Raw genomic sequence first — 13,579 nt, 5'->3', positions numbered from 1 at the left:
CCCCCCCACCCCCACACCCCTCCACCCTGCCCCGGGGCGCTGGCATGGCCCGCGGCAGCGTGTGCGGAGCGCGTGGAAAGCATGTGTGCCCAGGGCTGGGGCGTGCGGAGGGAGCGGGCACGGAGCGTGCAAGAGGGCGTGCACAGAGCTTGCAAGAGAGCGTGCACAGAGCGTGCAGAGGGAGCAGGCACGGAGCTTGCAAGAGAGCGGGCACGGAGTGTGCAAGAGAGCGTGCACGGAGCGTGCAAGAGGGCATGCATGGAGCGTGCGGAGAGAGCAGGCACGGAGCATGCGGAGAGAGCAGGCACGGAGCTTGCAAGAGGGTGGGCACGGAGCGTGCAAGAGAGCGGGCACAGAGCTTTCAAGAGGGTGTGCACGGAGCATGCAAGAGAGCGTGCATGGAGCGTGCGGAGAGAGCAGGCACGGAGCTTGCAAGAGGGTGTGCACAGAGCGTGCAAGAGAGCGTGCACGGAGTGTGCAAGAGGGCGTGCACGGAGTGTGCAAGAGGGCGTGCACGGAGTGCACAGAGAGAGCAGTGGCGGAGCTTGCAAGAGAGCAGGCACAGAGCATGCAAGAGGGCAGGCACGGAGCGTGCAAGAGAGCGTGCATGGAGTGTGTGGAAAGAGCAGGCACGGAGCTTGCAAGAGGGTGTGCACAGAGTGCACAGAGAGAGCAGTGATGGAGCTTGCAAGAGAGTGGGCACGGAGCATGCAAGAGGGCGTGCACGGAGTGTGCAAGAGGGTGTGCACGGAGTGCACAGAGAGAGCAGTGACAGAGCTTGCAAGAGAGCGGGCACGGAGCATGCAAGAGGGTGTGCACGGAGTGTGCAGAGAGAGTAGGCACAGAGCTTGCAAGAGGGTGTGCACAGAGCGTGTGGTGTGAGCATGCACAGAGCGCACAAAGAGAGCAGGCACGGAGCGTGCAAGAGGGTGTGCACGAAGCATGCGGAGAGAGTAGGCACAGAGCATGTGGTGTGAGCGTGCATGGAGCGTGCAGAGAGAGCGAGCATGGAGCATGCAGAGAGAGCAGGCACAGAGTGTGCAAGAGGGCATGCACGGAGCGTGTGGAGAGAGCAGGCACGGAGCATGTGGAGAGAGCAGGCACAGAACGTGCGGAGGGAGCATGCCCGGAGCATGCAAGAGGGCGCGCACGGAGCATGTGGCATGCCTGTGCATGTAGCATGCAGAGAGAGCGTGCACGGAGCATATGGAAAAAGTGTGCACAGAACGCGCAGAGAAAGCGTGCCCGGAGCATGCAAGAGAGCATGCACGGAGCACACGGAGAGAGCATGCACGGACCGTGCAGAGAGAGCATGCACGGAGCGTGCAAGGGGGCATGCATGGAGCGTCTGGAGACGGCATGCGCCGAGCATGCGCCATGAGCATGCATGGAGCCTGCAAGGGGCCTGCATGGACCGTGCAGAGTGAGCGTGCACAGAGCATGCAGGGTAAGCGTGCACGGAGCGTGCAAGAGAGCGTGCACGGAGCTTGCAGACAGAGAGTATGCACAGAGCGTGCAAAGAGTGTGCACAGAGCACACGAGGGCACGCACGGAGCATGCGGAGGGAGCACGCAAGGAGCACGCGGAAAGAGCGTGCCCGGAGCGTGCAGGCAGCGCGCAGGCAGAACATGCCTGCGACGCGGGCAGAGAGCGTGTGCACGGAGCGCGCCCCGTCCCCGAAATGAGGGCCCCGAGGCCCCGACCGAGCTCCGCCCCGGCCCCCGCGCCCCGCCGCTCGCCGCCCGCTCGCTAGTTAGTCCCTTCCCTCCGCCGCGTCGGGATTTTCTGTGAAAATCGCCCGGTTTGTGTTTTTTTGCGCCCGTGCACGTTTGCGTTTCCCCTCGGCCTTACCGGGAAATAGGTTTAGGATGAAAGCGGAGAGCGGCCGGCCGAGCTCGCCGGGCCCTGGGGCGGGTGCCGGGGCACCCCGGGGCGCTCGGGGTGCAGGGGGCAAGGCCTTGCTCGCCGGGCCCCGCGGTCGCTACTAACCAATAAACTAAACGTACTACCCGGCCGGCGGGACCCGCGGGTGCCTTTGTGTGCTGGGGGAGGGCGCAGAGGGGACCTGGGTGCACAGGGCCTCCGAGTGGAGGGTGGCAGCTGAGAACGTGTGCGCTGTTCACTCTGGTCCCTACTGATGGCTTCCCAGAGGGCTGTCACACTGCTCCCTGCTGGAGTGGGGTGGGAGCTCCGCACTCCTCCGGCTTTTTTGGCTGAAGCCATTCCTGGGGGGCTCCCGGCGTGGTGAGTGGTGGGATGTGGGCAGCTGCGTGCGCCGCAGGGACATGGGATGGGATGTGCACACTCTCTGCATCACGGGGACACGGGATGTGCGCGCCATGTGCATTGCAGGACACGGGATGTGCACGCTCTGTGCACTGCGGGGACACAGGATGTGCATGCTGTGCACCACAGGGACACGGGATGTGCACGCTCTGTGCATTTTGGGGACACGGGATGTGCATGCTGTGTGCATTGTAGGACACGGGATGTGCATGCTCTGTGCACTGCAGGGACACGGGATGTGTATGCTCCATGCACCATGGGGACACGGGATGTGCATGCTGTGTGCATTGCGGGGACATGGGATGTGCACGCCATGTGCATTGCAGGACACGGGATGTGCATGCTCCATGCACCGTGGGGACACGGGATGTGCACACTGTGCACCGCGGGGACACGGGATGTGCACACCATGTGCATTGCAGGACACGGGATGTGCATGTTCCATGCACCACGGGGACATGGGATGTGCACACTGTGCATTGTAGGACACGGGATGTGCATGCTCTGTGCACCGTGGGGACATGGGATGTGCACGCCATGTGCATTGTAGGACACGGGATGTGCATGCTCCATGCACCATGGGGACACGGGATGTGCATGCTCTGTGCATTGCAGTACATGGGATGCGCATGCTGTGTGCACTGCAGGGACACGGGATGTGCATGCTCTGCACCATGGGGACATGGGATGTGCATGCTCCACGCACCGTGGGGACATGGGATGTGCACGCTCTGCACCATGGGGACATGGGATGTGCATGATCATTGCACTGCGGAACACGGGATGTGCACGCTCTGTGCACCACAGGGACACGGGATGTGCACGCTCTGTGCATTGCGGAACATGGGATGTGCACACTCTGTGCACTGCGGGGACACGGTACATGCGTGCTCCATGCACCATGGGACACGGGATGTGCACGCTGTGTGCATTGCGGAACATGGGACGTGCACACTGTGTGCACCACGGGGACACGGGATGTGCAGGATGTGCACCGTGGGACACAGTACACACGTGCTCCACGCACTGTGGGACATGGGACGTGCACGCTCCGTGCACCGCCGGACCGTGGGGCACTGCCAGCTCCACGCGCCGTGGGGACGGAGGACAGCACGCGCCCAGCACCGTGCACAGCCACCCCTCCTGCCCCGCACCCCAAATTATGCACCCACATCCCGAGGCTGTGCTCCCTCCGGGCGCCGCGGGCCCCAGGGTGCCCCCCTAGCAGGGCACCCGCTGCCCCGGCCCCTCCGAGCTGCTCGCGTCCATCTCGGCGCTTCCTGCCCTGCGTCCGGCTATTGTCACCGCGCCGGAGAGCCGATCCCGCGGGGTTGCACGGGGGGGGGGGGTCCCTTTGCATCGCTTTTAACCCCCCCTTTAATTCGGGGTGCGGAGGCAGGTCAGGACAGATCCCGGGGGGGGGGTAGGGAGATGCACGGGGATTTGGGGGGTGGCGGACGGGTGTTGCAAAAAGCAAGCTAAGCAGCGGCCGTCCTTGGCTGGGGCTCTGCTCCAGGGAGGGCCCGGATCCGGCCCGGAGGCTCCGGGAGGAAACAGGAAGGTCGGCATCGGCGGGACGCCCGCGGGGTCGGCATGGCGGGCGGCCGGGCCGCGGCGCTGGGGCTGGGGCTCTGTGTCGCCTTGCTGTGCCTGGCAGGTGAGTGCACCCCGTGGGGGGGACAAAACAGGGCCGGGAATCCCGGATTTGGGAAGGGGGGGCGGCTGCCGCCGGGAGCGCTGAACCGCAGCGGTGCAAAATCCCCTTAACTCTGCCCGCGGGGGCGGCCGGCTTCGCCCTTTGCAGCGGCAGGAGGGTTGCGGCGGGTGGCGAAAACGGGTGCAAGATGGGATTTGGGGSGGGGGGGGGGGACAACACCCGCGTCGTCCCGCCGCTGAGGCCCGACGCGCTCGCCGCACGCCCCCGCAGGCTGCCAGCCGCCGGCCGGCGAAGCGGCGCCGCGTATCGTGGAGCATCCGTCGGACCTGGCGGCGCGCGGGGACCAGCCGGCCACGCTGCGGTGCCGGGCGGACGGTGTCCCGGCACCCGCGGTCACCTGGTACCGGGATGGGCAGCCCGTAGGGACGAGCCGGGATGACTCCGGGTCCCCCCGGACGTTGCTGCCCGGCGGCTCCCTCGTCTTCCTCCGCCTCGAGCGGGGCGCCGACGAGGGCGTCTACACCTGCGTGGCCACCAACCGCCTGGGCACGGCCACCAGCAGGAACGCCACGGTCTCCGTCGCCGGTAAGTGCCACCACCACCGGCACCGGAAGGGGCGAGCGGCTCTTCCCGACGCCTTCTCCGTCTTGCAGCCCTGCGGGAAAATTTCCGCCTGCAGCCCGGCGACTTGGTGGCCACGGCGGGGCAAGTGCTGGAGCTGCCCTGCGTGGCCCCCTGGGGCCACCCCGAGCCCAGCGTCACCTGGAAGAAGGACGGCGTCGCCCTCGACTTGGCGTCGGGGCGCCACGAGGTGAGCGTCAGCGTGGGGCACCAGCATTTTTTTGGAAGGGGGGGACGGTGACAGCCGTGACCGTCCCCACCGTGTGCCGCCCAGGTGTCCCGCGGGAAGCTCCGGGTGGCCCCGGCGCGGCGCAGCGACTCGGGCGCCTACGTGTGCGTGGCCACCAACCCAGCGGGCGAGCGGGAGAGCCGCCCGGCGCTGGTCTCCGTCCTGGGTGAGCGGAGGGGACAACCGCAAGGTCGCGTTGGGTTTTGGGGTGTCCGGCGCCGTCTCACCCCCCCCCTTGTCACCCGCCTCGTCCCCAGAGAAGCCGGCCATCGTGCGGCCCCCCAGCGACACGGCGGCGGCCGCCGGCAGCACCGTGGAGCTGGCGTGCGGCACCCAGGGCGACCCGCTGCCCTGGGTGCAGTGGCACAAGGAGCGCGGGGACCTGCCCTGGGGCAGGTAGGTGCCGGCCAAGGCGGGGGGACACCGTGGTCCTCACGTCCCCCGCCACACTGACGGGAGCGCTCGCGTCCCCAGGCACGAGGTGGACCGGGAGCACACGCTGCGCCTTTACGCCGTGTCGCCCGCCGACTCGGGCACCTACGTCTGCACGGCCCAGAGCCAGCTGGGCACCGCGGCCGCCACGGCCGTCCTCCACGTGGAGGGTAGGTGGCGGCGGCACCCACCCGGGTGGGGTCCATCCATGGGAGACCATCTGCGGGGGTCTGCCCGGGCTGGTCCATCTAAGGGGAGTCCATCCAAGAGGGTCCATCTAAAGGGGGGTCCATTCTAGGTCATCCATCTAAGGGGGATCCACCCAAGCTGGCCCATCCAAGGGTATCCGTCCGGGGGGGGGGGGGTCCATCTAAGGAAGGCCCATCTAAGTGGGATCCATCCAATGGGGTCCAACTAAAGAAGGGTCCATCCAAGAGGAATCCATCCAAGAGGGTCCATCTAAGGAGGGTTCACCTGAGGAGGGTCCATCCTAGAGGGATCCATCCAATGGGGTCCAACTAAGGAAAGGTCCATCCAAGAGGGATCCATCCAAGGGGGGGTCCATCCAAGGGGGGGTCCACCTAAAGAGGGTCCATCAAAGTGGAATCCATCCAATGGGGTCCATTTAAGGAGGGACGATCCAAGGAGGATCCCTCCAAGGGAGTCCATCTAAAGGGGATCCACCCAAGCTGGTCCATCCGAGGAGGGGGTTCATCCAAGGGTAGGGTCCATAAAAGGGAGATCTACCCAAAAGGGATCCATCGAAGGGGGGGGTCCAACAAGTGGGATGCATCGAGGGGGTGGTCCAGTCAAGGGGGTCTATCCAGGGGGGTCCATCCAAGAGGGCTCCATCACAGGGGGTTCATCCCAGGGGATCCATCTAAGGAGACTTCAGGCTCTCCAGGCACAGTTATCCCAGGTGGGATGCCAGCAGCCCAACGCCTTGCCCGGCGCTGTCGCGAGTCCTCCCTCTGCCCGCAGACCTCCCAGAGACGGGTGGGCAGGAGGCCGTGCCGCGGGACCTGCTGGCCGTGCGGCTGCACCTGGACAACAGCACCGCGCTCCCCTCCGCGGCCGCCGTCCGGCTCCACTGGCGGGTTGGTGCATCGCCGGGATGCGACAGGGCGGAGGGGGGGAACAGATGGGGCTGAAGCCACCCAGCGTCCCCTGCCCCCGGCCGCCAGCTCCGTGCCGTTATGCTCCCTTCCCTTCGCCTCCAGGTGCTGACGCCGGCGCCGGCGCCGGAGGGCTTCACGGTGCTGTACCGCTGCCTGCTCCCTGCCAGCACCACCTGGGCGCAGCGTGATGCGGGCAGGGAGCTCAGCGCCACCATCCCCGCGCTCCGGAGGGGCTACAAGTATGAGTTCAAGGTCCGGCCCTACGCCAGGGGAGCCCAGGGCTTGGACAGCAACACCAGGCACCTCTGGATACCCGAGGAAGGTAGCTCCGGGCAGGGGGCGCGCGAGGGACCGGGGCCACCCCTCGCCCAGTAGGATGCCAAGGGCATGGGGGCCAGCTGGGGGCCATGGGGGGGGTCTCAGCCTCGCTGTCTCGGCAGCGCCGAGCGCGGCGCCCCAGCACGTCACCGTGGGACAGGCTGAGATGGGGAACGGCACCGTGGTCGTGAGCTGGGAGCCACCTCCTCCCGACGCCCACAACGGCATCATCCGCGGCTACAAGGTTAGGGGCACCGGGGAGGCACCAGGAGCTGCTGGCCAAGGAGGTTCATCCAGGCGGGTCTATCTAATGGGGTCCATCCAAGGGAGGGTCTATCCAAGAGGGATCCATCCAAGACATGCATCCAAGGGGCCCGTGCTGTGGGATACATGCTAGGAGGTCCATCTAACGTGGTCAATGCAAGGGGTCCATGCAAGGAGGTCCATCCAAGAGGGTCCATCCAAAGAAGGGCATCCAAGGATGTCCATCTAAGGGGATCCATCCAAGGAGGTCCTTCTAAGGGCACCCATCCAAAGAGATCATCCAAGGGGTCCAGCCTAGGAGGTCCCTCCAAGGGGGGTCCATGCAGAGGGTCCATCCAGGAAAGTCCAAGGGGGTTGGCATCCAAGGAGTCCATCCAGAGTGGTCAGTCCAAGGGAGGGTCTGTCCAAGAGGGATCCATTCAAGGAGTCCATCCGTGTGGAATCTGACCAAAGGGTCCATGCAAGGGGATCCACCCAAGGGGGTCCATGCAAGGTGGATGTCTATCCACCCAAGGGGGTCCATGCAAGATGGATGTCTGTCCCAGGGGGATCCATCCAAGGTGACCTCCCAAGGAAGGTCTACCCAAAGGGACCCATCCAAGGGGTCATCCAATAGGATCCATCCAAGGATGGGGTGCCTATCCAAGGGGACACCCATGCGTGGCATGGGACACAAGCAAGGGTGAGTGCCAGTTCCCTCTCCGTGCCCGGCAGGTCTGGTCCCTGGGCAACGGCTCTCACCACCACACCAACAGGACAGTGGACGGAGGAACCCGCCGCCTGGAAACCTTCCTCCTGGGCCCCGGGGCCACATACTGCATCCAGGTGGCAGCTTTCAACGGCGCGGGGCTGGGGGTGCCCAGCAACGTCACCTGCGGCGTCCCGGGTAGGCGACGGGGTGCAGGGAAGGGGATCCCTCCGCGGCATCGCATCCTGGCGGGGGGTAACGCTGTGGCCTCCGCAGAGCCACTCCTGGAGGTGGTGGCGCAGGACCCGGAGGCGCTGCCCTCGGCCGCCGTCATCGCCGGCGCCGGCGCCCTGCTCTGGGTGACCCTCCTGGCCTTCCTGATCTACCTGTGCCAGCGCCGCGCCGGCGGCCCCCGCGGCAAAGGTGAGCAGGGAGGGTCGGTGGCAGCGGCGGGGACCCCCTGGGCTCGGCACCTGCCACGTGCCACCCTGGAGGCACCACCGCGACCATCTCCACAGGTCTGTGCCGCTGCGCTGGTGAGGACACGGTGGCCCGGCAGAGGTGAGCAAGGAGAAGGGGCCGGTGGCCGGGGCACCCCGGGGTGGCAGGAGTGACACCCTGACGGTGCTTCGGCCCCGCAGGCTGGAGGCTGGTGACTCGCCCTGGCTCTCGGACACCTGGAAATCCACCTCCGGCTCCAAAACCCTCGGCAGCAGCAGCAGCCTCAGCAGCCACCTCCTCTGGAGTGACACCAGTGAGTCCCCCCGGCTCTGGGGGTCCGGGACCCCTCCCATGGGGCCCTCGACCCCCTCCGTGGGACCTGGGACACCCACTCGGTGCAGTGGCACCCACACAGGGGGTCTAGGACCTCCTCCATGGTGCCGTGGGACCTTCATCCAGTGTGGTGGTACGTGCGCAGGAGTCTGGGACCCCTCCATGGTGCCGTGGGACCCCCACCCAATGCCATGGGACCCACACAGGGGGGGCTGGGACCTCTGCCTGGTGCTGTGGGACCCCCACCCGGTGTCTGGGACACCCGCCATGGTGTCGTGGGACGCACACGGGGTGGCTGGGACCCTCACCCAGTGCCCAGGAGCCCTTCATGGTGCTGCGGGACCTCCCACCCCGGGGGCCTGGGACCCCCACCATGGTGCTGCGGGACCCCCAGAGGGCGGTTGGGACCCACGCCGGGTGCCATGGGACCCCCCCATGGTGGCATGGGACCCACAGAGGGCGCGTGGGACCCCCACCAGGGGCCACGGGACCTGCTCCACCGGCAGCAGGGAGCTGGGGCGGGATGGCACCGAGGATGGAGGGGGGGGCACGTGGGTCGCCCCCGCGGCCCCTCACCGGGGAAGGGGGTCCGGCGCCCGCGGGTGCCCGGCCCTGCCCTTCTTGTCCCGCCAGCACCGTCCTCGGAGGAGCCGAGCCGAGGCCACCACGGGTCCCCCAACCCCGGCATCCTCCATGGGGTCCCACCACCCGGGGAGGCCAGGAGCTGCCCCGACCCCCCCTGCCACCGCGGGGGTCACCCCGGAGTGCCGACCGGTGAGCGAGGTTGGGGAGAAGGGGGTGGCGAGGGGCACCCTCAACCCCACGGGGCCACCTCGAGGGTGGGGACGTCCGCGGTGACACCGCCACCTCCATCCCCGTCCCCCCGCAAGGAGCCGTCCCGGACCCGCCGCCGGCGTTCAGCTCCCCAAAACCGCGGCACTGCAGCGCCTCGCTGGGCTCCCCCACCCCCGGGGGGCCACCCCGCGCCCGGCACCCACCGACCCGGTGAGTCCCCCCCCAACCCGGGTCAGGGCAGCGGGTGCTACGGAGCGGCCAGGCCGGATGTTCCCACGGCGGCCGCGGCGCGGGAACGAGCGGCAGGATTTTCCCACGGCGCCCGCAGGTCCCCGGGGCCGCCGGCCGCCGGCCGCCTCTCGCCGTCGCCATCGCTCAGCGACGACGGCGACAGCGTCCTGACGCCGGAGCGGGTGGCCGAATCCCTGGAGCGGGCCGAGGATGTTCCTTCCAGGCCGTCGGATGTGGGGCGGCGGGGCGGGAGCGCGGCGCGGCGGGAACCGTCTCGCCGCAGCCCCCCGCCGCCACCACCGCGGCCCTTCTCGCCGCCGCACACCTACGGCTACATCTGCGGGCCGCCGGCCTCTGAGCTGGGCGACCCCGAGGAAGAGGAGGAGGAGGAAGAGCGGACGGCGGCGGGCTCGCTGCTCAACGGCTGGGGCTCCGTCTCGGAGGAAAACTTCACCAGCGCCCGCTGCAGCCTGGTGAGCTCCTCCGACGGCTCCTTCCTCGCCGACGCCGACTTCGCCCGCGCCCTGGCCCTGGCCGTCGACAGCCTCTGCTTCAGCCTCGGCCGCGACGATGAGGACGACGAGGGGCTCGACGCGGGTGAGCACCTCCTGGCCAAGCGGGGAGCCGTCCCCGCCGAGGAAATTTTTTTGGGGGGGGAGGGGGGCGGATGGGCTTAGATGGAGCGTTTTCCCGGCAGGTTTCTCCCTGCCTTCCTCGCCCTCGGAGGGACTCCTCTTCCTCGAGGGCCCGCTGCGGCCCGCCTGGGGCTGGATGGCGGCACTGGAGGCCGAGCCAGGCTGGAGGGCGAAGCCGGAGGAGGACAAGGCGGCGCCGAGCCCGGCTTGGGCCTTCCCGCATCAACAGCACGGTGAGCGATGGCTGGGCACGGCGGCGCCCCGATGGCGGGGTGATGGGCACCCCCCAACTGGGCTAAATCCGGGATCCCAGCACCCATTGGGAACCAGCTACGCTGCCACAACCACCCCTCGGTGACATGCCAGTGTTCCCTCTGGGGTGACACAGCATCCCGAAAAATCCTTTCCCCTTCCAGGTTCCCGCGGGCTGGCGGCCGGCAGCCCCTGGGCCGTGCCAGCGCTCGGAGTCCCGCACGCCGCCGCCGGACCCGGGAGGGAGAGGAGCAGAGGGACATCGGCGCGGAGGGTGTAGGACGGCCAGCGCCGTGGCACGGACTCGCTCCCGCTCCAATTTCTTCATCCGCTACTAACCCGGCCGTGTTTTCCCGCCTACTAACCCGCGCACGGCTTGGCAATAAAGAGCCGCTTCCCGGCGGAAACAGAGAGCCGGCGCGGGATGCAACACGGGGCCCCGAGCCGCTCGGCACTGCTTAACAAATTGGGTTTATTGGTCGTTTTACAAAAGGCGTTTTCCGCCAGCAAAAAGAGGACAGGAAAGAGGGGCGGAGCTGGGCGGGCATCCGTCCTCGGCGAGCATCCGCGTCCCTCCCGAGCATCCTCATCGCTCCCGAGCGTCCGTGTCCCTCCCGAGCATCCTCATCGCTCCCAAGCATCCTCATTGCTCCCAAGCATCCTCATCCCTCCTGAGCATCCTCATCCCTACCGAGCATCCTCATCCCTTCTGAGCATCCTCATCGTTCCAGAGCATCCTCATTGCTCCCGAGCATCCTCATCCCTCCCAAGCATCTTCATCGCTCCTGAGCATCCTCATCGCTCCAGACCATCCTCATCACTCCAGACCATCCGCGTCGCTCCAGACCGTCCGCATCCCTCCCTCGCCCACCCCGCTACACCCGCTGGCTCCGCAAAAACCTATTTACAAGGGACCGAGCTCTCGGCGAAGCCGGTCCTAAATTAAAAATCATTCCCCCGCGGCCCCGTTCCCACGCCGGCTCGGGCCGTGCACTGCTCCGGCGCTGGCGCCTTCATCTCATCTCCTGCGGAGGGGAAGGAAAAGAGGGGTGAGGGCGGCAGCGGTGGCAGGCTGCCGGCACCCGCCCCGTGCCCCGTCACCTCGCCACGGTCCCCCGGCGTCCGGCTGCGCCCCGAGCCGTGGCCTCGGGAGCCCGTCGAGCCACGGGACGAGGTGAGGAAGGTGGGTTTGCCGTAGGGGACGACGTCTGCGAGGGAAAGGAGAGGGGTCGGGGCTCTGCACGCCAGCGCCGCAGCGGGGGCGAAACACCATTTTCGGCTGTTACCGTCGGGGTCCGGCGCAGGGCGGCGCTCCAGCGAGGCGGCGGCAGCGGCTCCCGGACAGGGGACGCTGGGGTCCTCGGCCAGCGGCGGCGGCAGCGGTGGCGGCGGCAGGTCTGTGGTGGAGCAGAGGCGTGAGCGCCCGGTGCCTTCGGCCTCGCCACCCTTGGGCTCATCCTCATCCCTGCTCACCTGCTGGCTGTTGATCCCGCCGGTAGCGGCCAGATTTGGGCTTTGGGCGACTTTTCGGCACCAGGGCGGCGGAGATGGAGGCGGTGGCGCAGCCCCGGCGCTCGCCGAGGCCGGGTGAGCAGCCACCATCGTGGCCGGGGTCACGCCGGGCGCGGGGCGCGGGGCTCTCAGCGCCGTCCTCGGTGCCGGTGCCGGGGCTCAGTGCCCGCGGCAGGGTGCTGGCGCCGTTTGGTGGCCTCCTGGCAAACGGGAGAAGAAGGGGAAGCAGGGCGAAGCGGGAGCCGGCAGCGGGCCACGGCCACACCAGCATCTCCCGCGTGCCGGGCGCAGCGAGGCCGGACTGCGAGGGCACAGCTGGATCGCGATAGCACAGCTGGATCGCGACGGCGTGGCCAGATTGCCACAGCACTGCCAGGTCGTGATGGCACGGCTGGGTCGCAATAGCACAGCTGGATGACAGTGGCATGGCCAGGTCAGGGCGGCACAGCTGGATTGCAATGGCACAGCCGGATGACAATGGCACTGCCAGGCCACGATGGCACTGCTGGATCGTGATGGCACTGCCGGACAGACACTACACATCTGGATCATGACTGCACATCTGGATCACAACAGCACTAGTAGATCTTGATGGCACAACTGGATTGGGATGGCACAGCTGGATAGCAATGGCATGGCCAGATCCTATTGGCACATCTGGATGGCAGAGGCTGTGCCTGCTTGTGGTGACACAGCTGGATCGATATGGCACAGCTGGGTCCCTATGGTACAGCTGGATCGCAATGACACTGCCATATCGTGATGACACAGCTGGATCATGATAGCCCAGCTGGGTCATGATGGCACTGCTGGATTGCAATGACCCTGCTGCCTCATGATGGCACAGCTGGATCGCTACGGCACAGCTGGATCGCAATGGCTCTGCCCAATCACGATGGCACAGCTGGACCCCGCCAGCCCAGTCGGATCGTGACAGTGCTGCCACATCCCGATGGCACGGCTGGACCCCCACGGCACAGCCGGCTCACGATGGCATGGCCGGACCGTGACGGCACCAGCCAGATGGCGAGGGCACGGCCACCCCACGACCTTCCCGCCGCGGCGCCCGGCATCTCCTACCGGGGCAGCCGGCGGCCGTCGAAGTCGCGGAGCCGGGGGATGCGGTCGGCGGCGCGGCGCTCGGCGCGGGGCGAGGGCGTCAGCGTGGCGGTGGACTGGCGCCCGCAGGAGCCGGCGGGCGAGGGGGTGGCGGGCGGCGAGCCTTCCTCCGTGGTGTCTCCGGCGGCGTCTCCGGCGGCGTAGCCACGCTCGGGCAGCGGCGGGCACCAGTCCTCCAGCCCGGAGCTGTGCAGGGGAGGGCGGCACGGGGTGGGCGCCGCGGCGGGCACCGCGCCGCCTCCGGTGCCTTGCACTCACCTGCTGGCCAGCTCTTCATCCTCCTCCTCTTCCTCGTACTGGCTCAGCTCGCTGGCCGAGGGCGGCGGGGGCAGCAGCTCGGGCCAGCTGAGCGCCGGCGGTTGCACCGCTTTCCCCACAGCTTTGCCCGCCCCTGCGGAGGGGAGGCACGGGGGGGATTCGGGGCGCCCCGCCGATGCCGCCGCCGCGTCGCCCGTCGCCCCCCCCCGTTCCCGGTGCCTCCCTACCGTGGTGGGGCCGGGAGAAGGTCCTGGCGGCAGCGGACGGTCCGAATTTCTCCCACGCCGCCGCCGCCTCGCCGGTGCAGCGGCTGTCGGCGGCCGCATCCAGGCACGGGGCGCCGGGCGCCGGCCACAAATCCGCCAGCCAGGGGTAGGCACCGGCGGCGAC

The 13,579-nt window shown here is 68.0% G+C and overlaps 3 protein-coding genes across 3 annotated transcripts in view; 2 read left to right on the top strand and 1 right to left on the bottom strand.

Moving 5' to 3' along the window:
* Positions 1-1,867, top strand: part of HEPACAM (hepatic and glial cell adhesion molecule) — an 8,359-nt gene extending 6,492 nt beyond the window's left edge. The window contains exon 8 of the mRNA XM_026069030.1: positions 1,862-1,867. Coding sequence (XP_025924815.1) covers positions 1,862-1,867 — 6 coding nt within the window. The remainder of the gene's footprint in view (positions 1-1,861) is intronic.
* A 2,012-nt stretch (positions 1,868-3,879) lies between these two features.
* ROBO4 (roundabout guidance receptor 4) lies at positions 3,880-11,013 on the top strand. Its single transcript, XM_026069016.1, has 15 exons — positions 3,880-3,943; positions 4,214-4,528; positions 4,597-4,754; positions 4,839-4,959; positions 5,051-5,189; positions 5,268-5,395; positions 6,207-6,322; positions 6,446-6,665; positions 6,784-6,905; positions 7,640-7,811; positions 7,890-8,049; positions 8,255-8,426; positions 9,419-10,010; positions 10,111-10,281; positions 10,808-11,013. Exons 1-15 carry the CDS (start codon positions 3,880-3,882, stop codon positions 11,011-11,013), a joined length of 2,856 nt encoding a protein of 951 aa, XP_025924801.1.
* A 300-nt stretch (positions 11,014-11,313) lies between these two features.
* The window catches only part of LOC112967642 (roundabout homolog 3-like), a 12,600-nt gene continuing 10,334 nt past the window's right edge, over positions 11,314-13,579 (bottom strand). Inside the window, exons 14-18 of the mRNA XM_026069004.1 lie at positions 13,190-13,326; positions 12,893-13,117; positions 11,774-12,333; positions 11,402-11,508; positions 11,314-11,325 (exon numbers count right to left, since the gene is read on the bottom strand). Coding sequence (XP_025924789.1) covers positions 11,314-11,325; positions 11,402-11,508; positions 11,774-12,333; positions 12,893-13,117; positions 13,190-13,326 — 1,041 coding nt within the window. The remainder of the gene's footprint in view (positions 11,326-11,401; positions 11,509-11,773; positions 12,334-12,892; positions 13,118-13,189; positions 13,327-13,579) is intronic.

The sequence above is a fragment of the Apteryx rowi genome, unplaced genomic scaffold, assembly GCF_003343035.1.
Source record: "Apteryx rowi isolate R43461 unplaced genomic scaffold, aptRow1 scaffold_1053, whole genome shotgun sequence".
Lineage (NCBI taxonomy): Eukaryota > Metazoa > Chordata > Aves > Apterygiformes > Apterygidae > Apteryx > Apteryx rowi.
The sequence above is the reverse complement of the archived record's forward strand: the minus strand, read 5'-3'. Positions and strand labels throughout refer to the sequence as shown.